This window comes from Anolis sagrei, chromosome 5 (genome assembly GCF_037176765.1).
Source record: "Anolis sagrei isolate rAnoSag1 chromosome 5, rAnoSag1.mat, whole genome shotgun sequence".
Classification (NCBI taxonomy): Eukaryota; Metazoa; Chordata; class Lepidosauria; order Squamata; family Dactyloidae; genus Anolis; species Anolis sagrei.
Genome location: NC_090025.1, coordinates 192,949,188 through 192,975,865, shown reverse-complemented (window position 1 = coordinate 192,975,865; position 26,678 = coordinate 192,949,188). Strand labels below are relative to the sequence as shown.

General features: G+C 40.6%; 1 protein-coding gene across 1 annotated transcript in view; it reads right to left on the bottom strand.

Annotated features, from left to right (window-relative positions):
* Positions 1–26,678, bottom strand: part of EXOC4 (exocyst complex component 4) — a 579,446-nt gene that overhangs the window by 365,242 nt on the left and 187,526 nt on the right. Inside the window, exons 8-9 of the mRNA XM_060776413.2 lie at positions 19,249–19,394; positions 10,696–10,784 (exon numbers count right to left, since the gene is read on the bottom strand). Of these exons, the coding sequence (XP_060632396.2) occupies positions 10,696–10,784; positions 19,249–19,394 (235 nt within the window). The remainder of the gene's footprint in view (positions 1–10,695; positions 10,785–19,248; positions 19,395–26,678) is intronic.

Below are 26,678 nucleotides of genomic sequence, written 5' to 3'. Positions count from 1 at the left end.
TTCCTCTGAAGGAGAAGAGCTTGCTTTCATGAATACTTTATATACATATACAGGATAATGTATTTTTATTATAGTCATTTATGTTATTAATATTTATTTTATTTTAAATCTGTCTCATTTACAAAAATTCTGTAGCAGTCTCAAAAACTAACAACCGTTGCCTTACCAACTGGTCAGTCAACCAACTTCTCTGCTTCTTCCTAATGATTTCTCAGCTCTTCTAACTTTTTATAAAGTTTTCTTCCATTCTGGAGACACTGGATACTATTGAGCATCCCAACTCAATTTCCCATGAAATGAAGACAGGGGACAGGATTCTTCATAGAAAGGGTTGCATTGGAGGGCAGCGAAAAAGAGGTGGGGATTGATGAGCCATTTACATTTGTCTTAGTCAGGATAATGCAAAACGATTTATACAAACAGGAGGGAGAGCAGCACAGGGATAAACTCCAGAGGTGGTGCATGGCAAGTCCTTGAGGTTAATTAACAAAAATTAAATCCCACAAGGCCAGGAGGCCAAGGACGTGTTTCAAATTGCAACATGAGGTATAGCAGAGATAAGAAAGGTCTGCGCCGCTAAGGAAAGTATCTTCATTTTGCTGCACAAGAGGAAGGGAGAAGTGCAGTGTTTTGGTTGCACTCACCTCAACTCTTTGGAAATATTAAAAAAAAAACAATGGTATATATTTCAAATAGCAGATGTGCTGCAAATAAACAGATTTTAGATAAACTCATCTTGCATAATATATTCAGAAAGGGAATACTGACCAAGGGAATTATTATCTTCTGCCAGTATGATTCCAAACCCCACTAAGCATATTTTGTAAATCTGAAGAGATAAACCTAGAACCCAACTGAACATGTGCAGAAACTTCTGATTACAGCAGCAGTTCAGCAATGGAATGATTCATTAGAAAGTTGGTGGGCCTCTTTCTATGGATGTCTTCCAAAAGAAGCTGGAGAGTGACTTGCTGTAGATGCACTCGCTGGATTTCCTGAACTGAATGTAAGAGTGGATTCAATGGCATAGACCGCCTTTTTCAGCCCAATAATTATGCAATAGCATGACTCCCTGGAAAAGGATGATAACGCACAAAAAAGTGAAGGCAGTAGGAAAAGAGAAATATTACCTTCCAAGACGATTGATTCACTCTTGTTTTCTGCTGCCCTGGACACTAGAACACGGAACAATGGCTTCAAACTAGAGGAAAGGAGATTCCACCTGAACATTAGGAAGAGCTTCCTGACTGTGAGGGCTGTTCAGCAGTGGAACTCTCTGCCCCAGAGTGTGGTGGAGGCTTTTAAACAGAGATTGGATGGCCATCTGTCAGGGGTGCTTTGAATGCATTTTCCTGCTTCTTGGCAGGGGGTTGGACTAAGAGATTGTGGGAGTTGTAGTAAAGAATATATCCGAAGGATCAAAACTTCCCCACTCCAGTTCTGCTTCCTGCACTCCATGACAGCAATTAAGCCACTCAATGATTTGCATAGGCAATATTAAGATAGTCTGCTCATTATTACAGACACTTAAGCCCAGGAGAAAGTTTATTTTTTGTTTTTAATGGCCAAGAGCTCTTTACAGCAACAACAGATCAGAAAATGGCTGAAGCCTAAAAGGCAGAGAAATAATACAGTTCTGCCTAATGCAGCTCAGAAAAGGCGGTGTGATAATCGGAAAGCTCTTTGCTCCCCATAGGCTACCAGTATTTTGAGCATTTATATAAAAAAAATTGCGATGAAAAGTGTCTGTTGGAAAGTGTGCAGCGGCTGCTACAATCTAATAAGGTCTCGCTATAATTCAAATGCTAAAAATGCTGAAGATGCTTTGTTTAACAAGCAGGACACTAATGAAACCAAGGGTAAATCCTCTGTTGCCATTTTCAAAGCAGGTCCCCTCTCAACCCAATTTGAATAGAGAAAAGAATTGCTTATTGTGAAAATTGATTTTCTGGAGTACCTCTTCCTTTGCACAAGTAGAGCTTGGTGACAATAGTACAAAAAACTTAAAAGGTAGATCCCTCCTAGCAAGAGGACATTCAGCACGTAACACTTATTGTAAAAGCATTAATCAAGGAGAGGAAAAAGCAACAAGTGTAGGGGACTTCCAGTTCAAACTGAGGCAGGGAGAGGAAGGCAATTGCATACTGCAGTTTTACAAAATGTGTATGTCACTACGCAGCCCTCTCCTTTCAGTCCCCTCTTGGAAGAGGTCTAGAGAAACAGAAGCACTCATTGTGAGGTTGTAGCAGTGTGTCTAGATTAAATCATTCCACAAAATTGGAGAAGGAAAAGAATTGGATTTTTTCTCTACCCTATTCTATTGTAGCCATATGTGCCTTTGTATTACAGGCAAAGCAAACAGCAGCTACCGCCAGAATCCCTTGCTGAGCTAAATAGAGAAAAGGGAGGAACAGAAAAGCTTGCCCTCACCAACTATCCCCAACGTGTTAAAAAAAGCACTGATCAATCAGACTGACCACTAAATAGGGACTAATGAGAAAAATGGAAGCTGGTGAAATTGAAGTACATTGGGAAATTAAAAATAATTTCCCAATGTACTTTGGAAGAAAGCTTTAAGCGGACTCTGGAAGGATCTTATTTCAGGTGTTATCCAGAGAACTATGTTTGATCTTATTGATCCTGAAAATCACCTCCTTGCATTTTCCACCCTTAGGCCATTGCTCCAAAAATACAAATAGGGGGTCAGCAAACACTAGAATCACAGAGTTGGAAGAGACCTCCTCGTGAGCCATCCAGTCCACCCCCTGCCAAGAAGCAGGAAAAGCAGGCCTTATAGTATTGTATATCACAACCAGACACAGTGAAGACATCTGCCCTTGCGCTATGCTACTCTGCTGCTGAGTATGCATGCCCAGTGTGGAACACATCTCACCACACTAAAACAGTGGATGTGGCTCTTAATGAGACATGCCGCATTATCACTGCGCCCTACACCACTGGAGAAACTACACTGCTTAGCCAGTATCGCACCACCTGAAATCCGCCAGGAAGTAGCAGCCAATAGTGAAAGGACCAAGGCAGTGACATTTCCAGCCCATCACTTGTTTGGGTATTAGCCAACACATCAATGACTTAAATCAAGAAATAGTTTTCTAAGATCTACAGAGACACTCACTGGAACACCCCAGCAAGCGAGAGTCCAAAAGTAACAGGCTCAAACCCAGAAACTCAATCAATGGCTGATACCCAATGAGAGACTCCCCCCTGGCCACACAGAAAACTGGGCGACTTGGAAGGCACTGAACAGACTGCGCTCTGGCACCACGAGATGCAGAGCCAATCTTAAGAAATGGGGCCACAAAGTGGAATCCACGACATGTGAGTGTGGAGAAGAGCAAACCACTGACCACGTGCTGCAATGCAACCTGAGCCCTGCCACATGCACAATGGAGGACCTTCTTGCGGCAACACCAGAGGCACTCCAAGTGGCCAGATACTGGTCAAAGGACATTTAATCAACTACCAAGCTTGCAAACTTTGTGTTTTGTCTGTCTGTTTGTTTGTTTGTTTGTTTGTTTTGTTAAAAATGTAATACAAATGTCTGGTGACTCCTGACACGATAAATAAATAAATAGTATTGACCAACCGGAAACAACCCCATACTATAGTGCACCATGCTTGCCATCCTTGTGACTGCTAGACAAAGCAGAAAGTGGCATTGCTTATATTTCCATTGAAATAAGAACTGTGGCAAATATGAGACCCATTTCCAAATGTCACTGGAAGTGCCAATTTGTTTTCTGGCTCTCACTTAGCCAAGACACTGAAAGCAGTGGAGAAATGGGGAGATGGAGAAAATGGAGGTATCCAGGCTTGGGAAGAAGAAAAGGTAACCCCATCCATAAGCTCCAGAAAATTTGAAATAGGAACTGCTTCCATCTCCTCTCCCATCAGAATAGGTTGCCCCTCAATAAGAAAAGAAGGGGCTAAGCATTGAGGAGTCGTTCTCCTTCAGAGAGAATTCTCTGTCGATTTACTAGCAAACTGTGAAGTGAAAGGATAAACAAGTTATTTTCCTACACAAAGCCCTTTGCCGTTCTCTCCGCAGCCATCTCCTTTCCTTTGCTGTCAAGTTATCTGACCTCTGTTTGATAATCTCATTTCCTTAAAATCAAAATACCGGAAATTTAAGCTTCCTAGAGTGTTAATTGTGACCCTGCTCCATTGCTAATCAAAAAATTGGATGTTTTGCATGAAAATGGTGCTCTAATTAATTCTCAGTCATAAAGCGCCCTGGTTTTAATAACCCCTTCTTGATTGGATAGCCTTTGAAGAGACGGTTGCAGTTAATCCGCTAAACTAGAAAAACCACACGCAGAGGAAATAATAAGTGGGCTTATAAGGTCTGAATAAGATGATTGCATTAACACAGCCAAAGTGAAGAAGAGCGATCTCTCTGCCCCGGCCTCAACTCCGACTCCCGTTGCGATGGAGAGGGGCAATCCAGGCATCTGATGGAACACTTGGCCTCACATCTACATTCCGCAAGGCAGAAAGAGCTCCTTGTTTCCCATTTTGGAGTTCTTCTTTGAAGGGGTGTCTACCTGTCACAAAATCTCTTTTATTAAAAAGTGACACAAATGCCGCTCATATCGTCCTCCCTCCTCCCTATCATCGCTGAATGACAGCGCATTATCATATGTAATTCTGAGAGTGTTGAGCAGCATTTTCATTACTCCAAACGTCAAGATCGGTTTGTGTCACCAGAGAACACAAAGAGTCGGTTCAGGCAGGCTTTTTTGTCCTTGTTAGTGAATTCATATTTCACAGCAACAATACTGCGGCTTTGTTGATGAATCGGAAGCTCCTGGAAATTGACCTCTTGTCAATAAAGGGTGATCTTACACAATTGACAAAATCAGTAGTCTGTCCTAGACTGTACTAGATCACGCTTCAGGTGCAGACGTTCACAGTGGGTCTTCAAAGACTCCACGAACATAGAGAAAGCTAACAAAAGGAGGCAACAGAGAAAGGGGCAAAGAGCGATGCAACCAAGGGAGAATGCACTCTTCCGGATGTTTCATTCTTAAAACAAGAACTACTCAAGAGAGCCTTGTAATGATTACCAGAGTTTGGCAAGCCTAGAGATTGGAGGATGCCTGCAGGCTGCTTTCCTTGAGATTTTGTACTGCTGAAGCTCTTCACATTCTTTCACTGCAGACATGAAGCTTCTTCGTAGACTCAGTTGGCCAAGTGATCTGAAAGCACTGATTCAATGGGGTGAAACTACCTCTGCTGACTCCCTATGGAGAAATATCACTGGTATATCTGACCGAAGTCTACAACTCACTGTCTTTGACAAAAAGATGCCACTTTACTGGCAAGACACAAGCTGCATCTCTCTTTTTCAAAGTAACAGCATCTTTCTGCTGGAAAGCTGAATCTGCTTGAAATGCCACATGGAGGAATACTCATCCCAAAACAAGGAAAACAGCTACCAGTAGACATTTCTTTCCAGTGAAAACAAATTATACGTGTGGCCCACATGAAAAATAACCATTACCCCTAATTTTCTAAACGAATTAATTCCAGACTCCTGATCAACTTGCTCTCTAAGAAACCCTCTTAAAAGTAGTTTGAGATTAATTACCTTTTGAGGTGGACTATCTTTCCCAAATGCCTCCAGTTATCATGGACCACTAGCCATGCTGGACAGAAGATTTTTGGAGCGGAAGTCTTTCCCTAAATGAGTCTTCTCTAGTGCTGTGTTGTTTTGTTGATTTGTACAATGTTCCTTCAAGTCACCTCTCAACTTATGGAAGCCCCATGAATTCCACAATGATTCTTTAGGCAAGGAATGCTCAGAGATGTCTTGCTATTGCCTTCCTCTGAAGTATAGCCTCCTCTATCTGGTATTCAATGGCGGTCTCCCATCCTAATACTAACCAGAGCTGCTTAACCTCCAAGACAACATGTAACCTGGTGCCTTCAAGGTATTGGTTTTGTTAGTTTGCTTTGTGGGATTGTATATAACTTTAATTAATTTTAATACCTTTAATTTGCAAATTGTTTTTTTAATAGCTTACAGTTACAGTAAGTAAGTATGTAAGTAAACTTTATTATGGTCAATTACCAGATCACATCAGGGAGAACCAGTTCCACACATCCACGTCAAACCCAAGGGTTATATACTTCAAACTTCAACAAATTTTAAAATCTAAGCTAACAACCACATACAAGTAGTTATTAAAACCCAACTCAACCCATGAGATCATCCAAAGGCAGTCTAAAGAGAGATAGTGGGGATGGCACCAGGGAGGGGGAAATATCCAACACTATAAATATAAGTTACAGTCATCCCTCCACAACTGGGGTTTTTTTTTTTTACTTTAGTGGATTTGATTATTCATGGATTTGATTGACGTGTTCTTGCTAGGAATCTCTAGGTCCTCCAGTGTTACTCTACGGTCAAGTTCTTCCAGTCATACTCGAAGATCAGAGATTTCTAGAAATAACACCATTATTCACAGTTTTACACTTTGGGGATCTTGTACCCCTAAACCCAGTGAATGTGGAGGGATGGATAGATGGATAGATGGATAGATGGATGGATGGATGGATAGACAGACAGACACAAACACAAACACAAACAAACACAGAGATATCTTTGCATAGTTTGCACTGCTTTAAATAAGTCGAAAGTTGTCATGATTCTCATTAAACGTTTACCTATTACCACCTGTTTGCAGCTTCTTCCCATGATCATCATCATCATTCATGATCAACAACAAACAATTATTATTTTGATGATGATGATGATAAGAAGGAGACAAAAACAGCCCTTTGGCCTTGGGAGTTTTCTATCTCAAATATTCACCATTGCAAAACAAAATAAAAAAATAAAAAAGGAAAGAAAAGACAGGATTGTAATTGGGAAGACAAAGGAAACCAGGGATGAAAGTGAGCAAATGCAATTACACAGTTATTCATTCTGCTTGGGGAATGTGTGTGAACATGTCGACCGAGGGGTGAGCTGCAATTAAAGCAACAACCTAATAGGGAAAGGTGAGATGTTGGTTTTCCAATGATAAAAATATGTGCGGAGGTTGAAAAACGTATCTGCTTGAATTTTCCATTAGATCTCTAATAGCCTTCTTATTCGTTACACTCACCGTAGAGATAATTCTACCGAGCTGCATGGTCTTCAAAGAGCTACATAGCACAGCAGTCACCTTTCTGGTAATTAATGAAGTGCCCTTTGCATGACAGAGACTATGGAATTTAATTACTGTTGCTACCCGTACCCCCTACTGATTCTGCCTCTGCCACGAAAGGCTCAGCCAAAGTGACTTGGAGGTGGATGCTCAGATTTTTAAGAGAAACAACTGCAGATGCTCTTTTGTCAGCCAGGATTTCTTGCACTGAGAAGAGGGCTGGGAAAGTAGCTTTCCTTCACTTACTGAGTGAACTGTTGTTAGCTGTGCTATTCTCTCTCTCTCGGATTCCCCACTGACTGTGGGGTAGTAAATCTGATGCTGCTGTAGCAATGGTTTAAGTTGAATAAATCTCCACCAAGCTCTTGGGCAGTGTCACAGAAGAAGTGTGGAGGGCAAGGCAGAATGACCGTAATTTTGGTGTTTGGCTGATTCATAGCAACAAAGGCAAGTCTAGGTACTTCTGTAGGAATAGCTTAGGAGCAAGATATTTCAGTGCTGCCGTCCTACCCAAATAAGGCACAGTTAAGAATGTTGCTTAATTGGCCATGGTGGTCCACGCTCTGGTTACATCCTGAATAGATTACTGCAACACACTCTATGTGGGGTTTCCTTTGAAGACTGTTCGGAGACTTCAACTAGTCCAATGGGCAGCAGCCAGATTACTCACTGGAGCGCCATACAGGGAGCATACCACCCCCCTGCTGCGTCAGCTCCACTGGCTGCCGGTCCACCTCCGAGCACAATTCAAAATGCTGGTCTTAGCCTATAAAACTCTATACGGCTCCGGCCCAGCTTACTTATCCGAACTTATCTCTCTCTACGTTCCGCCTCGTAATTTAAGATCTACTGGGGAGGCCCTGCTCTCGGTCCCACCAGTGTCTGGTGAGGACAAGGGACAGGGCCTTCTCGGTGGTGACCCCCCGCTTGTGGAATTCGCTCCCCAGCAAGATTAGATCGGCGTCCTCCCTCCTTACTTTTAGGAAAAAAACTAATGACGTGGTTTTGGAGCCAGGCCTTTGGCTAGTGGGCACAACAGCAATTTAGGCACTGAACTTGGACAATAGGATTGTTTGAAAATAGGAAATGGCTTTATGACCTGTGATTATGTGATCTGTTCTATGTGGTTATGTAATTTTAATTAATATCACTGCTTCATTGTCATGTAATGGATTTTATATTGCTGTTTTGATACTGTTGGCATTGAATAGTTGCCTGTGTTAGCCGCCCTGAGTCCCCCCTCAGGGGTGAGAAGGGCGGGGTAGAAATGGTCTAAATAAATAAATAAATAAATTGGTAAAAAGGAGCATGATGTGCAAAATGTGGCAGCACTCAAGATACGGGATATCCCTCTTTCCGCAGTGAGTGAGATACCTACCCATCACAAAACTATGAAGTAACCTTAGAACTTACCATTATAACACAAAAAGGATGAAGACACACATTAATAGAATTTTATTATACCCTTGACTATGGGAGAAAGGAATCACCACATATTCCTGAGTGTATGTCCCTTCGCCATATCTCAACAGTTTCTGATTCTTCATCTTCTCAACATTTCTCCTCTGTCCATGTCTTCCTGACTTATTTTTGATAGTGTGAAAAAAAGCTGAAATTGGCTGCTTCATTCAAGTGAGTAAACTCTGGTTTCCTTCAAACCAAGATTTAAAGACTACCAAACCCATATTTCAGCATTGCAACAGAGTCACCTGATAGACGAGTGAGCCCACACACCCTAATTTTTTATTTACTGTATATACTCAAGTACAAGCCTACCTGAATATAAGCAGAGGCACCTAATTTTACCACAAAAAACTGGGAAAACGTAATAATAATAATAATAATAATAATAATAATAATAATAATAATAACAACAACACTTTATTTATACCCCGCTGCCATCTCCCCAAGGGACTTGGTGTGGTTTACATGAGGCCGAGCCCGAATACAACAATACAAGCAATAACTACAGTACAAGCAAATTAAAATAAAACATATATATATATATATATATATATAACATTATCAATAAGACAACACACGTATTGACTCGAATCTAAGCCAAGGGTGGAAAATGTAGCAGCTACTGGTAAATTTCAAAATAAAAATAGATATCAATAAACTTACATTACTTGAGGCATCCATAGGTTAAAGTTTTTGAATATTTACATAAAACGAATTTAAGATAAGACTGTTCAACTCTGATTAAAACATTATTCTAACCTTATTCAGTGTAAATGTTCTTATGTATCCTTTCAATAATAATTAAGAGTAAAATAATAAATTTAATAAAATAATAATAGAGTAAAATAATGGAAATGTAATAATAACAGTAATAAGCAGAGTAAAATAATAAATGTAATTAAAAATAATAGTAATAACAGAGTAAAATAATAAATAACCTTGACTCAAGTATAAGCTGAGGGGAGCTTTTTCAGCCTAAAAAGGGGGCTGAAAAACTAGGCTTATACACAAATATATACAATATTTATTTATTTATTTCCCATGCTTGTACCCCGCTCTTTTCACTCTGAAGGGGACTCAGGTTGGCTTCACAATTGGCAGCAATTCGATGCCCAGCAAGCACATTCCAAACATAACAATTACAATTAAAACCAGCAATAAAACATACAATGTTAAAACAGCAATCAAAATCCCGCAAGTTCAAAATCATAGTCCAGAATCAGTCCATTAGTCCGTCACTTTAAGAGTTCTCAAGTATTGCAATGGTATAGCTACTGCTCAAATGCTTGGTCCCATAACCATGTCTTTTTCCTGAAAGATGGACGGATGGAGGGGGCTATTCTGATGTCACTGAGGAGGGAGTTCCACAAATGAGGGGCCACCACTGAGAAAGCCCTGTCTCTCATTCCCACCAGTCGCCCTTGCGAGGGTGGTGGGACCGAGAGCAGGGCCTCCCCAGATGATCTTAATCTCCATGGTGGTTCACAGGAGGAGATACTCTGGACAGGTAAGTTGGGTCGGAACTATTTAGGGTTTTATAGGCTAAAGCCAGCACTTTAGTTGACTGTCAGCCAGTGGAGTTGACGTAACAGGGGAGTGGTAAATCCCACCAAGTGGAAAGAAATTCCCTCTAAATCAAATATCATCCTAAAATCCTAAACACTTTTAAATTGCCAAATATGACTGGAGAGGAAGAGGAGAGGAACTAAAATTATATTTCACATTTCATTTCAAAGCCTAGTTCTACTATGAAATCTAAATATCACATTTTGCATTAACTGCTGCTATATTAGTACTAGTACTACATGTTCACCTATATTCAGTGAGTATAACATAAATTCACAGTGGAACGCTGCCTCTGAGAAGCGGAAGATTTGCTATCTCTAGTTTAAAGTTTACACAGATACACACACAATGTATATAGCAATTTTAAATGCATAACCCATATGTAGTTCTAATATATTTCTTAAAAGCTAGCAGCTCACAATAGCGGGGTAAAAGTGACCTTTCGTAAGAGGTTCATATAAAATCAAATTTCCCATCTCGCTTAGCCTACCTTGAAGTTCACCACTCCTGCTGTAGAGCTCCCGCCTCTGTTCCCGCAAATAGGCACTCATGCTAATAGCGTGGGAAGATGACTCAAACCTGCAGCAGAAAACCACAGAATACCAAGAAGCATTACAAGTAGACCATAGGCACAAAATCCTTCCCCTGTAGAAACCAAAGTCAAGGCCAGTAGGATATACATCATATGTCAATATAAGTCTCTCAAGAGGAGAAGTGGCCACTAACCGTGACTGATCAAAGCCAAACAACTTCATCTTTCTTTGAGCATTTGTTCAATAAATTCAATTGCTAAAGCCAAACTAAATGTAACAAGAAGCAAGTTCAATGTATTGTCGAAGGCTTTCATGGCTGGAATGACTGGGATGTTGGAGGTTTTTTGGGCTGTATGGCCATGTTCTAGAAGCACTCTCTCCTGATTTTTCACCTGCATCTATGGCAAGCACCCTCAGAGGTCTGTTGGAATGTCCAGAGTGGGAGAAAGAACTCTTGTCCCTTGGAGCTAAGTGTGAATGTTTCAATTGGCCACTTTTATTAGCATTTGATGGCCTGACAATTTTTGGCATGGCTTGTTACTGCCTGGGGGTATTCTTTGTTGAGGTGATTAGCTGTCCCTAGAATCATAGAATCATAGAATCAAAGAGTTGGAAGAGACCTCATGGGCCATCCAGTCCAACCCCCTGCCAAGGAGCAGGAATATTGCATTCAAATCACCCCTGACAGATGGCCATCCAGCCTCTGTTTAAAAGCTTCCAAAGAAGGAGCCTCCACCACACTCAGGGGCAGAGAGTTCCACTGCTGAACGGCTCTCACAGTCTGGAAGTTTTTCCTCATGTTCAGATGGAATCTCCTCTCTTGTAGTTTGAAGCCATTGTTCCACGTCCTAGTCTCCAGGAAAGCAGAAAACAAGCTTGCTCCCTCCTCCCTGTGGCTTCCTCTCACATATTTATACATGGCTATCATATCCCCTCTCAGCCTTCTCTTCTTCAGGCTCAACATGCCCTGATTGTTTCTTGTCTGGAGTTCCCCTGTGATTGAGTGTTTTTCTTTAATTGCTGTTACAATTTTAGAGTTTTTTAGTACTGGTGGCCAGATTTTGTTCATTTTCATGATGCCTTCCTTTCTGTTGAAATTGTCCACATGCTTGTGGATTTCAATGGCCTCTCCGTGTAGTTTGACATGGTGGTTGTTATGCATTTCTGTGTTCTCAAATAATATGCTGTGTCCCAGTTGTTTCATCAGCTGCTCTACTATGGCTGACTTCTCAGGTTGAAGTAGCCTGCAGTGTGCCTTTCATGTTCCTTAATTCGTGTTTGGGCAATGCTGCGTTTGGTGGTCCCTATGTTGACTTGTCCACAGCTGCATGGTGGACAAGTCTGAACAGCATGTTGGCTGGTTTACACTCCAATTGATATACATAACATTTCTGAGGAGGAGGCTCCATAAATTGAGCTGCCACAAAGTTCTCCATCTTCCTTCCATTGCCAAATGAGGCCAGTTCCAATGCTAGAAGTAATCCAGCCTGCAGGAAAGAGTACCCAAAGTGACTGGAGCATAAGGAAGGTGAGCTGTGGGTGGGCTTCTCACTCTGACAATTTCATGCTAATGGAAGGCCATCATGCCCATCAGACAGTAAGATGTGCTTACTTCAGTCTTATAACTCTGATCCCAAGATGCAGTTTATTTCACGCTGTTTTGCAATCACTACAGAAATGCTCCGCAATCACTCTAGAAGTGTTTAGTAATCACGACAATGCTGGAAGAGATTGATGCAGCTCTTCTAACAAGCTGCTTAGGGCGGCATATGAGGTGCACTTTCCAAAGTACAACCCCACATTGTATACAACCTTCCCAGCTCACTGGGAATTTGTACCTAATTAACACTGGCCCAAATCTAACAATTCAGCTGAATCTAGCTATCCCTGTCCCAAGTCCAGCTGTGTCTAGATATCACAATAAACCATAATATCATGTGATAGCCTTCATCCAACCTAGTTTATAACTTATGACCTACAACAGTGGTTCTCAACCTGGGGTCCCCAGATGTTTTTGGCCTTCAACTCCCAGAAATCCTAACAGCTGGTAAACTGGCTGGGATTTCTGGGACTTGTAGGCCAAAAGCATCTGGGGACCCCAGGCTGAGAACCACTGACCTACAAAGTCCTGTACAGCAAGGGTCTGGAGAGCAGCGATTCCCAAAGTGTGTTCCTTCAGAGTTTTGGACCCTATCTCCCAGGATTCCTGGCTGTTGGCCATGTTGGCTGAACCTTCTGGCAGTTGAGGTCCAAAACCATTGGTCTAAAGTATCATGAAGACTATATTTATTACATGCAAATCCATATTAGATTTGAGATTTTATGGAGAGTCCTCACTATCATCTTCAAAAGGACATTTAGCAAAGGCATGAGAAAGCACCCTTTTTGTGCCTACTCTACAATAGGATAAGCTGGTCTCTTCGAAAAGTAGAAGACAATGATTATCTTCAGGTGGGTCTCTGGTAACTGACCTCCTGCTAAGGATAGGATCTTAACATGTGAGTGTTACACTACTCTATTGCTATTATGATGTGCTTTTTATGATCTAGACAAAACAAAATCATATAATGCTGTTTTAAAGTATCCACTGGCTGTCAATACACCTCCGAAAGAACTCTTGTCTGTTGGAGGTAGGTGTGAATGCTTCAATTGGCCACCTTGATTAGCATTGGATGGCCTTACAGTTTTTAGGTGTTCATTCTCCCACACTGGATTTTCCACAGATATATAAACCCAATTTTCCTAGTTTCCAACAGACCTCACAACCTCTGAGGATGCCTTCCATAGATGTGGGGGAAATGTCAGGAGAGAATACTCCTAGAACATGGCCATATAGCCCAAAAAACCTACAACAACTTTTATGAGATGTGTTTTTATTATTTACCTGTGAAGCATTGAATTTTTGCCGGATTTGTAAGCTGCCTTGAGTCCCCTCTCGGTTCGAGAAAGATGGGGCAGAAATGAAGCAAATAAATAAATAACTCTGATTTTTCTTTTAAATGTTGCAATGTTTTAAAGTTTTATATTCTTGGTCTGTGACCATAACAATGAATTCATTCATTCAATCAGTCTAATGAGCTTTGCTGTACGCTGTGCTAAACTTTCTAAACAGAAGTGGGATCCAAATATTAAAATAAATATATCTTCTGCTGTTCAACCAGGGCAATCTAAAATGCAGAGACTCAACTGACAGGTAAGCAGGCCGCTAAGCAGGAAACTGAGATGGGAGACATTGTAAGACAAATGCCAAAGAAAGGACAAACAGCACATCTGAGGCATTATCAAACAGGGACATCTCTCGACAGGATGTGAAGCGCCATTTCAACAGAGATCACCACAGATGTGGTGACAGCTGACAGATAACACAACCTGAGATCCCAGCAAGTACAGCTGTCACTGCGGTGAGAGCAATGATGGGAGAACGAGCATCAAGGGACCTGCTACTCTTATTAAGCAATTATGCCTTACGTCATTTCCATCCTACAGAAACAAGCAGAGGGGTTTACTGCAATGAAGTTGATGTGTTAACATACGAGTGGGATGGGAATTAAGATCATCCTGAAGAACGTGAAAACTAAATTTGCAGTTAATCTGCATGGGAATCTCAGAAATCTACTGTCAGGAGAAATAAACAGACTTACTTTCTAGAAAGGTGCAGGTTGAATATCCCCTTATTTTAAATGCTTGTGTTTTGGATTTTGGACTTTTTTTCAGGTTTTGGAATACTTCTATTTACATATATGCACATAATATGAAATCTTGGAGATTGGATCAGAGCCTAATCTAAACACAAAATTTACGTTTCATATACACTTGAAATGCACAGCCTGAAAGTAATTTCATACAATACTAGCTGTACCCGCCACACGTTGCTGTAGCCAACCTTCCCTCCCTCTTTCTCTCCTTCTTTCTCTCCTTCCCTTTTATTCTTTCCTTCTCTCCTTTCTTCTTTCTCTTCCCTTCCTCCCCCCTTTTCCTTTTCCTTCCTTTTTCTCCCCATTCTTCCTTCTCTACCTATTCTTGGACTGCAACTCCCAGCAGTTCTCCTGATCGATCGATCCACCTCCCTATCTATCACTATCTAATCTATCTTATCTATCTGGAGGATTGCTGGGAGTTGCAGTCAAGGAATAGGAAATTGGGAATATGCAGGGATTGAGATTCTTTCAAAGAAATCCAAGGAGAAGAAAACTTGCAGCTTGGAAGCAATGCATTTGGATCATCCTCCTCTCCTAAAGGGCCTGGTCTAGGGGATGCTGGGAGCTGTAGTCCAGAAGAGAGTGTGGATATGCTATTGTGTATTTTGTTTGCCGGGGGGGGGGTCTTTTTGCGCATGCGCTGTAGTGTCTTTTTGCTTTTTTGGCTTTTTAAATCCCTCCCGCTGTGTTTTTCAGTGTTTTTATGAGTGATGGTCACTTGTTGGTCTAATCGATGTATTGTGTCCAAATTTGGTGTCAGTTCGTCCAGTGGTTTTTGAGTTCTGTTAACCCCACAAACGAACATTACATTTTTATTTATATAGATTTTAATAATTTTGCGCATGGGCAAAGTTTCCTTTTCACATGGACTTCTATTGAGCCAGGAATCACTCCTTCTATAACTGGGCACTTGATTTTTGTGCCGAAATACTCTATCTTGCATTTATCCCTAATATTATTTTAGCCCAGCTCTCCACCAAATAAATCCCACCATGAATCCCAATTCTGTCTTCTGAGATAGTAGCTACCTTGGCAGGTTAGTGTCATTTGTAAATCTGATGGGTCTGCCATTTATTCCGCCATTCAAGCCATTTATGAAGACATTAAATAAAAATGGTCATGGGACATTACCCTACAGTGCCTCACTTGTCACTTCTCTCCAAGAAGACAGAGAAGCATTAGTGAGCGCACTTTGGCTTGGCGATCAACCTCCTACAAATTCACCTAGTTGCAACATCGTCTAGCCTATATTTTGACACCTTCTTTACAGTATAGTGCCAGTCCTCCTCCCTCCCCACCCCTCACTTGCTACCTTCCAATCATGAGTCCCATCCTGCAATACTGAAGTATAGAAGAGGACTCTGAAAGTCAACCATGTAAAAGACAATAATTAAACCAAAGCAGTACTTTACTTGGTGTTAGTTCCAACTATCCCATCGATGGAGATATGTGTTCTCGTGTTCTACTTCCTCTAACTTATAAAGATTATATACTTCTGCTTTTTTAATTCATCTACTATTCTTCAAAACCAAATACTGCTGGCCTCTTGCAATATTCTTTCAAATACACCATTAAAGCTAGCTACGCTTCCTTGAAGTTCAAAGGTGTCTTCTCTTCAATCAACATCATCAATTTGTCAGTTTCTGTCAAATCACACATTTTCAATTGTGTAGCCGTTTTTTAGCTGTTATTATTATTTAATTTACTTTATTTCTATTTTGTGTGCAGTTTTTGTGGTTTGGTTTGTTTGTTTGTTTGTTTGTATGTTTATATAATTACTTTATGTAATCTTATTTATGAGAAAACTTTTTTTTTTCCTTTTCAATACATTCAGTTTAAAACAACAGTGCTTCAGCGATTCAGGAGAAGCATCATTAAAAGAAAAGCAGACAAACAAACAAGGGCCCAAGGACAAAATTGTAGGGTCAAGCACCACCATGGAAGAGAGGAAACATAACCTTCAACACAGACCAAGATTTATCCTTGTCCTTCAAATGCTTTGTGTAACTGTTCCCACACAAAAGAAGATACAGAGAATTATATAACATGCCAAAGTCTTAGAGATAGAACCCAAACAATCCAACAGTTTCAACCAATACTAGGTATTAGCAACCTTCCTCTTTTTGCACATATCAGATAGGGTTGTGCTCTCTTTTTACCAGGAGTGGCCAAGGGATTCTGCTCAACCTTCCCACCTGCCTTTATAGCGAATGAGCCTTAGGGTAGGTGAAGTGAGATGGTGGGCCAGCCTAGACTGAATTATTATTATTATTATTATTATTATTATTATTATTATTTAGAGCATTTGTATCCCGTCCTTCATAGAATCATAGAATCAAAGAGTTGGAAGAGACCTCATGGGCCATCCAGTCCAACCCCATTCTGCCAAGAAGCAGGAATATTGCATTCAAATCACCCCTGACAAATGGCCATCCAGACTCTGTTTAAAAGCTTCCAAAGAAGGAGCCTCCACCACACTCTGGGGCAGAGAGTTCCACTGCTGAACGGCTCTCACAGTCAGGAAGTTCTTCCTCATGTTCAGATGGAATCTCCTCTCTTGTAGTTTGAAGCCATTGTTCCGCGTCCTAGTCTCCAGGGATGCAGAAAACAAGCTTGCTCCCTCCTCCCTGAGGCTTCCTCTCACAAACTTATACATGGCTATCATATCCCCTCTCAGCCTTCTCTTCTTCAGGCTAAACATGCCCAACTCCTTAAGCCGCTCCTCATAGGGCTTGTTCTCCAGACTTTTTATCATTTTAGTCGCTCTCCTCTGGACACATTCCAGCTTGTCAATATCTCTCTTCAATTGTGGTGCCCAGAATTGGACACAATATTCCAGGTGTGGTCTAACCAAAGCAGAATAGAGGGGTAGCATTACTTCCCTAGATCTAGACACTAGGCTCCTATTGATGCAGGCCAAAATCCCATTGGTTCTTTTTGCCTTCTCAACACTCAGGACAGCTTACAATTGACAATCATTAGATGCCGACAAAGAAACAATTAGAACACAACAATTCACATAAGCAAGTCAACAGCAATAAAAATACATTTAAAAAGCAATAAAATACATTAAAATATTGGCACTTAAAATATTAACACAACCAAGTCTGAACCATTCAATCACAGCTTATATGCAGGTTACAGTCTAGAACAGTGATCCTTCAGGTGTTTTGGACTTCTGCTTCCAGAATCTCCAGCTGTCTTGAGCAATGATCAGGGATTCTAGAAGCTGAAGTCCAAAACAGCTGATAGACCAGACGCTGAGGAACGCTGCTATAGAGGTTTGCTGCAAAAGGATGAATAAAGGCAGTCAGAAATGGAGTGAAGGTGAGTTAGGAAGACAGAAATGAATAAGATCTGAGCGGGTTTGGGGAGTGGGGTTTGTGGTGATTGTTTGAGTTCTTCAAGTTTATTTGTTATATAATAAATAAATATTATTTTCAATAATGATCTGTTTTCCATTTCTGATTGAGAAGGGAGAACTGCTCATCTTTTTTGCCAGATTGAGCCCACTAATCAACACTAATCACTATAGCCTCTTGTCCAACATTAAGGCCATCTTGGGGCCCGGGTACAAGATCTAGGAACGGATCTTGAGGTCAAAGGGCAAGTGAGTAACAGGAGCCTAAGGTTGGAACTATGGAACCAGGCTGAGTACAAGTTCTTTTAGGAAGAAATTGAAGTCATGGTTTTGGGACATGATAGCACTTTGGATGTCGAACTGGATAGGAAATGGCTTTATGGGTTGATAATAATGTTTAAAAGCCTGTTGTTGACCTTTGCAACCCGAAAGACAGTTGCATCTGTCAAGTAGGAAAATTAGGTACCACCTTAAAGTGTGGGGAGGCTAAATTAACTAATTTATGAGGCCATAAAAAAGACTCCAGCAAAGCACTCCAGCAAAAAAGCATGCAGGGAATGTGGAAGTACTTCATCAGTGTCACAGATGGACGATGAAAGTGACAGCTCCCCTGGCGGCCAGAAAAGTTAAATAGCCTCTGTGTATGTCTGTATATGTTGTATGTCAAAATTGGCATTGAATGTTTGCCATATATGTGTACACTGTAATCTGCCCTGAGTCCCCTGCGGGGTGAGAAGGGTGGAATATAAATGCTGTAAATAAATAAATAAAATGTTTAATGTTTTTTTAAAAAAAATTACTGTTTATATATCGTTTTAAATTGCTGTTATATTTATTATATCTGTTTGTACGTTGTGGCATCAAATTGCTGCTAGTGTAAGTTGCTCTGACTCTCCCCTCGGGGGTTGAGAAGGGCGGGGTAGAAATGTTGGAAATAAATAATAAACAATAAATAAGGGTGTTGATATAGGAGAGAGCTACAGTGGGCTCCTCAGATTTCTTTTCCCAATACACCTTCATCATCCTTATACACCTCTTGCACCAGTTCTGCTTCTCCTGTCCTTCTTAGAAATTTCAAGCAAGAGGTCCCAACTTTATATGGAAACAGTACTTAGGTCAATGAAGCAGCTTTAACTTATATATAGGTTAACTATCCTTATCTGGAATTTTGGAATCCAAAATCTAAAATTGTCCATATTAGTGACTGAGATAGTGACACTTTCACTTTCTTATGGTTCATTGTGCACAAACATTATTTCAGGCACACAGTTATATATTTCATATCTCATTTTGTGCATATATGCAAAGATCTAAAAACATATCTGGAATACTTTGGGATAGTCAACCTCTATAAAATCTTTTTTTTTTTCATATAAAAGAGGTCTTGGAGATGAGAGACTTCCAACTCAACCCAAAGTACAGATTGGGAAAGAGCATGGAACTGTACGTACTTGAACAGGGTGGTTTTGGGTCTCTGAGGTTTCTTTTTGGCAAAGAATGCTGCAAATTCCCGTCCCGAGCTGCCATAACTAAGCTGAGCTGATGGCTCTGAGGATGTCCGGGTATTTTTCATATCCAAGTACTCTGTAAGCAGCATCTGGAGAGAAAAAAATGACATTTTAAGAAACTCATTCAAAATGTTTTGCAAAGAGATTACCGTAGGCTTCTAGCAAAGCGCGCTAAGACACACAGCTCAAAGGTTGGTTGCCACATTGAAGTATTGTCTGCAGAAAGTCTGAAAAAACAAGTCCCAAATATTAAAGATGCAGAGTCTCACATGCCAATGTTGTCACATTCATCTGGGAAGCAATTTCAGGAAAATACAGGTTCATAAAGTTAGAAGAGGACTCATAGGGCATAGAGGCCAAACACTACACAAAGCAGGAACTCAAGTCAGAGCATCCAAAGCATGTAGCTGTCCAGACGTGTTCTGAAGATGTCCAGAGGAGGAACCCCACCACCTCTTGAGGTAACTGGTTCCATTGTCAAACCACTCTGTTGGGCAAGTTGTTCCCTCTAATGTTCAACCAAAACTTACAGCCTAACAACTAAAACTCATTAGATGTATCTTATTCTCTAGACCAGTAGTTCTCAACCTGTGGGTCCCCAGATGTTTTGGCCTTCAACTTCGAGAAATCCTAACTGCTGGTAAACTGAATGGGATTTCTGGGAGTTGTAGGCTAAAATACCTGTGGACCCACAGGTTGAGAACCACTGCAGATCAAAGGGAAGTTCGGGGAGCAAAACCTTTTGTCATATCATTGGTCCTTATACCAAAGCTTTTCGGAAACTCTCAAATATGCAGACACTTTCCACTGTAATTTCAGCAAATGTTTGACGGGAACATAGATCTGAAAATTTAAGCTTTTGCTTTAGAGCCAAATGCTGTTGAATTTGTAAAGGACCAATTTCCCCAGATGATTGACAGGGCACATTGGCACTTGAGATCTAGTTTAACTATCATTTCCTCTCTGCAAGGAATACTGGGAGGTAGATTTCTAAGAAGATTTCTCAGCAAATCTTCTTGAAGGCCTTGATTAATGAAATTTAAACCAATGTAAAATGTGCATGCTTTAATGCAAATAGAACCTAATGTACAACTGTGACTCCGGTTAAAGGGGACAATTTAGTTTTTTGGTAAAGGGGAAAAATGAAGGATGTGGTCATAAAAGTAAATTAATTTTGATCAAAAACACAGGAATGCACCTACATTATTATCTGAGCCTCCTAGGGATGCAGTGGGAGGATTTGACTCCACATTTTAGACTGCGAGGAAGCTGCCTAACCTAATAGAAGTGCACTGTAGGTAACAAGTGGAACTTATCAGTGAAGCAAAGATCTTATTTAAACAAATTAGCATGAAATAACAACCCAGCTGCTAATTAGACACAACTGAGATTTTTTTTAAAAAAGGATACAACACAATTAAATACAGATAGCCTGATTTTATCCTTCAATATCTCAATTAGCATACCAGCAAAGAAGCTTCTAAAATATCCACCTTACAGTGTAAAGGAGGTTGTTTTCTCACTATAAAGAACCTACTTCCTTTCTTTACTTTTAACTATTAAATTGTTTAAACATAGTAATGAAAATATTTTTGAAAATATGATTTTAAAGAGAAACCAACAATTTGCAGGCACAGCCTCACAAACAACAGGGAATGAGTTTGGAAATATATCCACTGAGAGATGAAAATTTACTTTTGTGCAGCATAAATATAATAACGTACATGTCAGGGCACTGAGTAATAGTAGACTGGCTCTTGATAGTATAGAAACCCATGGTTGGTCTTGAAAAGGTCGGTTGGTTGGTTTGCTTGTTTGGTTACATGCTGCAAGTCGCTTCTGGTCACTTCTGGCACGCCTATGCCTTAAATCAAGAAATAGTTTTCTAAGATCTAAAGAGACACTTGCTGGAACACCTCAGCAAGTGAGAGGCCAAAAGTGGCAGACTAAAACCCAGAACCACAATCAATGGCTGCAATAAAAAGAGAGACTCTCCTCCTGGGCACATAGAAAACTGGGCGACTTGGAAGTGTCATATGTTGGTTGGTGATGGAAGGGTTAATGTGAATGTTGATGGTTGGTGATGGACGGGTTAATGTGAGTGTTAGTTCTAGAGGGTTTGGTAATCTGTAAGTGGGAGTTCATGGGTGAAAGCAATCAGGGGTGGAGGTGTGCAGGAGATGGGTTGCAGCTGGATTTAAGGAGCTCACCTTGAGACTGATCTTTGGGAGAAAAGTATCTGTTGTATTTTGGTGGTGGATGCTGCTGGTTTCCACCCCCAGGTTTGTTGGATTTTTTGGTATCCTGACCTGTCTCCTGTAATCTTGGAATCCTGGAACCTTTGGACTGGATTTTGACTATGGTATAGACTCTTGATCCCTGGAGTTTGTTTATTGAACTCTCGGCATTTGACCACTGGACTGGACCCTTTTGACTATGGAGTTGTTTTTGCTATCTTTATGTTTTATGTTTTGGTATATTAAAACAGCCAGCAAGTAAGTGCTGTTTTAATTAAACTGTTTGATAAAACTGGGAGTTTGATTCATCTCTACCTAAATAAGGCAGAGCCCTGTCAACGTAACAGGAAGGTGCTGAACAGACTGTGCTCTGGCACCGCGAAATGCAGACCCAACCTTAAGAAATGGAGCTACAAAGTGGAGTCCACAACACATCAAGTGTGGAGAAGAGCAAACCACAAACCACCTATTACAACGCAGCCTGAGCTTTGCCACAAGCACAAGAAGGACCTTCTTATAGCAACACCAGAGGCACTCCAAGTGGCTAGCTACTGGTCAAAGGACATTTAATATAATAAGTTTTCAAACTTTGTGGGGTTTTTTTTGTTTTTTAAAAAAATACAACTGTTTAGTTTGCTCCTGATATGATAGATAGATAGATAGATAGATAGATAGATAGATAGATAGGCAGATAGGCAGATAGGCAGATAGGCAGATAGATAGATAGATAGATAGATAGACAGACAGACAGACAGACAGACAGACAGACAGACAGACAGACAGATATTATTTTGCATGCTGAATTCCTTTTTCAGTAACTGATATAAAGTGAATACTAAGGGGGGGAAATAGAAGAGACAAAAACCAGGCCATTTTTAAAAGCTGCTGAAAAGTGAGAGGGCAGAGCGTCAAATCAGGACTGTCACACCAAATCAGGACATTAGGAGGGTATGTTATTACTGCTTATGAAAATAAGGAAAAAGGTGTACTAGGTATATTAAAATTCCCAACTAACCCCCAATATCAGAGAGAAGGAGGTAAAGAATGAATCCAAGAGCAGTTGCTTGACTTATATTTTGCAGCTGGAATTCGGAGGGCGGGAGAGATAGCTGCAAATGAGTTGCTCTGTAATCCCGGTTTTTTTCTGCTCACTGAAGTGATTAGGCATCCTTGCCTGGGGATGAAGTAAGGCCACGAGTGTTTGGTCCTACAATGTTTAATTATTCGTTGCAAAGCCATCCATCAAAATCCTTGTTAGACGTTAATCAAATGCGTAAAGAGCAAGATTTATGAGTGAATGTACAGTTTGCCGCATCCCATCCATCTATAACAAGGACTTCTGACTTCCTGTTCAACAGAGGTTGAATGTAGCCATCCGTGTATTCGGCACTAATGGCAAACAAATCTGGACAAGACAGCACAGAGACTTGGGGCATCATTATTTCTTTTTTCTTTTACAAAAACTCCAACTGAAAGCTGCGTATTTTAGAAGAAATCCTGTTAGCCTGTTGAAGTAGCAACAACTACATTTTACTGTCCTGTGGCATTTTACTGATGAATGCATCTGGAGTGGTGTGGAATTCCATTTTTTAAAAATATTCTTTCCTTCTTTCAATGGGTTTAAGGTAACATAAAAGCAATAGGTTGTTGTAGGTTTTTTCCGGCTATATGGTCATGTTCTAGAGGCATTCCCTCCTGACGTTTCGCCTGCACCTATGGCAAGCATCCTCAGAGGTAGAGAGGTCTTTTGGAACTAGGAAAATTGGATTTATATATCTGTGGAATGACCAGGGTGGGACAAAGAATTCTTGTCTGCTGGAGATAGGTTTGAATGTTTCAACTGACCACCTTGATTAGCATTTGATGGCCTGGCAGTTTTTTGGTGTGGCTTGTTAGTGCCTGGGGGAATGAGAATATATATAAATATATATATATATAGAGAGAGAGAGAGAGAGAGAGAGAGAGCAATCTATCTCCCATCCACTTTATAGTCACAAGCAAACCTATGTTCAAGAGTGACTTGGTCAAGATTACACAGTACGTTTTATGGCTTAATATGAAACTCAAGAGAAATCGTCAAAGTGTTAGTTCTTGTATATTGTTTTAACACTCTAGCTCTCTAATTAAGGCACTTACTTCAAACAGCTATATTTATTTATTTATCATGTCAGAAGCAAATTGAGATTACGTTATAATGTATTAAAAAATCACAAACAAAGTTGAAAACTTGGCATTATACTAAATGTCCTTTGACCAGAAGCTGGCCACTTGGAGTGTCTCGTCACATTTTTGTAGGTGGTCAGTGGTTTGCTCTTCTCCACACTCGCATGTCGTGGACTCCAGACATTTTAACTTGCAAGAATGAAGCCAATGTCCCAGATCCACCAGGCCCCCAAGAGATGGGCATACCCCAACTGGGGGGCCACTTTGGAGAAAGCCCTCTTTCGCTCCTTATCCATTCTAATTCTTAATTTACCAGTAATTCCCAAACTTTGATATTCAACTCCCAGAAACCCCAGCCAGCTTGTCCAATGGCCAGGAATTCTGGGAGCTGACGTCTAAAATACTTGGAAGATGAACATTTGGGAACATTTGGGAAGTACTCAAATGTTCTATATCATGACAAACTAGAAACAACACACGCTAAAGGGCTAAACAACAATGACCAAATTGGACAATTGCTGTAAAAATACTCATTCTAAGCAACACTAATGATAGCAACAGAAAGAAGAGAGGAATCTAATCATGCCTTCTATTCAGTTCCGTTCAGCTGATAAACGTATAGCCCATCCTTCAGTGCATAAGTGTTTTGGTGATAATTGCAAGGCTAAAAATAAACACGACAATAAAATCCCAAAACCACAAGTAAAAAAAAAAAACAGAGCAAGGGAAAACAGTCAATAAAGGATGACTTCTAAGGCTATCTTATAGGACTGAGAAAAGAAAAGGGCCATCATCTCGTACTGTGAAACCCTCAGGAAAATATTACAAGAAATAAGGGGTCACAGCAAAAAAAAGGGGGGGGGCTTCTCTTCATCTGATTTACCTCGGACACTGCGGTCATTGGAGGAGGTCCTCCTCTCAGTTCCACTCTTGTCCCAAGCACAGCTGGTGGGAATGAGAGAAAGGGCCTTCTCCGTGGCTGCCCCCCCCCCCGGAACTCCCTTCCTAAGCCCCCTCCCCACTTTCAAGAAAAAGCTGAAGATGTACCTTTGCTCACTGACTTACGAGGAGGAGGAATAATTAGAAATACTACAATTATACTTCTGATTAATAGCTACCATCCATATCCATGCCCTGCTCACCACAACCAGCCCAATAGATATATTGAGCAGTGATCAATGTATTTACCCCAAGGAACTGGGAAATTGTTGCTTCTGTTCGATGTTTTGTCTTATGTCTGTTATAACAGGCTGCACTTTTTATTTAATTTTAGTTGTTAAGTCGTCATTTATGTTTAAATGTTGGGTTGTTAAATTTTGTTAGTATGTATGTATTGTTGTTGTATTCGGGCACTGAATGTTTGCCTTTTATGTTTGAAATCCACCCTGAGTCCCTCAGGGAGATAAAGCAGAAAATAAATATATTATTTACCTTCCATATGTTGCATTTAGAGAATGACTCCTGTCTCCCTCATTATTTATCTACATTGAGTCGCCAATGTAGGCTGAGAAACAGCGGTATACAAGCGCAGTAATAATAATAATAATTATTATTATTATTATTATTATTATTGATTAATTAATTACCTTTCAGAGTAGAAGGACCATAAGGAAAGCCTACCTCTCCGGTAGACAAATCACTTGAAGACATGTACTGTCGAAGGCTTTCATGGCCGAAATTACTGGGTTGTTATAGGTTTTTTGGGCTGTATGGCCATATTCTAGAAGCATTCTCTCCTGGCATTTTGCCTGCATCTATAGCAGGCATCCTCACAGGTTGTGATGTGGTTATTTCAAGTGTTGTATATATTAATTACTAGCCGTCCTCTGCCACGCGTTGCTGTGGCCCACTCTGGTGGTCATGGGGGTTCTGTGTGGGAGGTTTGGCCCAATTCTGTCGTTAGTGGGGTTCAGAATGCTCTGTGATTGTAGGTGAACTACAAATCCCAGTAACTACAACTCCCATATTGGGCATATTGAGTATTCATATAGAGTTTGGTCCAGATCCATCATTGTTTGAGTCCAAAGTGCTCTCTGGATGAACTACAACTCCAAAAGCAAAGGATACTGCCCACAAAACCCTTCCAGTATTTTCTGTTGTGTGCTAAGTTTGGTTCAATTCCATCGTTGGTGGTGTTCAGAATGCTCTTTGATTTTAGGTGAACTATAAATCCCAGCAACTACAACCCTCAAATGACAAAATCATTTTTTTTTGAGTGAAGGACATACATTGGGTTGTTAGGTGTCTTGTGTCCAAATTTGGTGTCCACAAATCTAGGACTCACAAAATGCAGGGTGCTGCTCCAATTTAAGGTTTGTCCTTTCCACGAAGAGCCCAGGGAATTTTAAATGGCACACTGGCTCCCAAATAAAAATGTATAAATGCAGCATTTCCTGCATTTATTTGTGTTGTACAAATTCTCTGTGATCTATTCCACATTTTCCAGGAATTCAATTCAAACGCCGTATTTGTTTTTAAAGATCCTTGAGTGCTATCATTCGAAATAAATTGTTTCGAGCCCATTACGTTACAAGGACTTAGCAATATTTTCCATAAAGTACCAGAAATTAAACGAAGAAATGCTTGGCTAATGGAAGGAATACCAATCCTGCTGCATTCATTGTCAATACTAATTGCTCAATTAGCATAGACCTGCAAACCTCTCTGTTCTGCAATGAGGGAGACAGGAGTCATTCTCTAAATGCAACATATGGAAGGTAAGAAATGAGATCCTTGCATCTGTAAGATTCGGCTGTGGCTGGATTCTGCCACTGCCGAAGTGGCAGTTCTAAGGTAATAGAATAACAACAACAACAACAACAACAACAACAAACTTTATTTGTACCCCGCCACCATCTTCCCAACGGGCACTGGGGAGATGGTGGCGGGGTACAAATAAAGATTATTATTATTATTATTATTATTATTGCTGTCATAAAATACCTCTGTTAGTGGACCTGGCAGAACATGGGA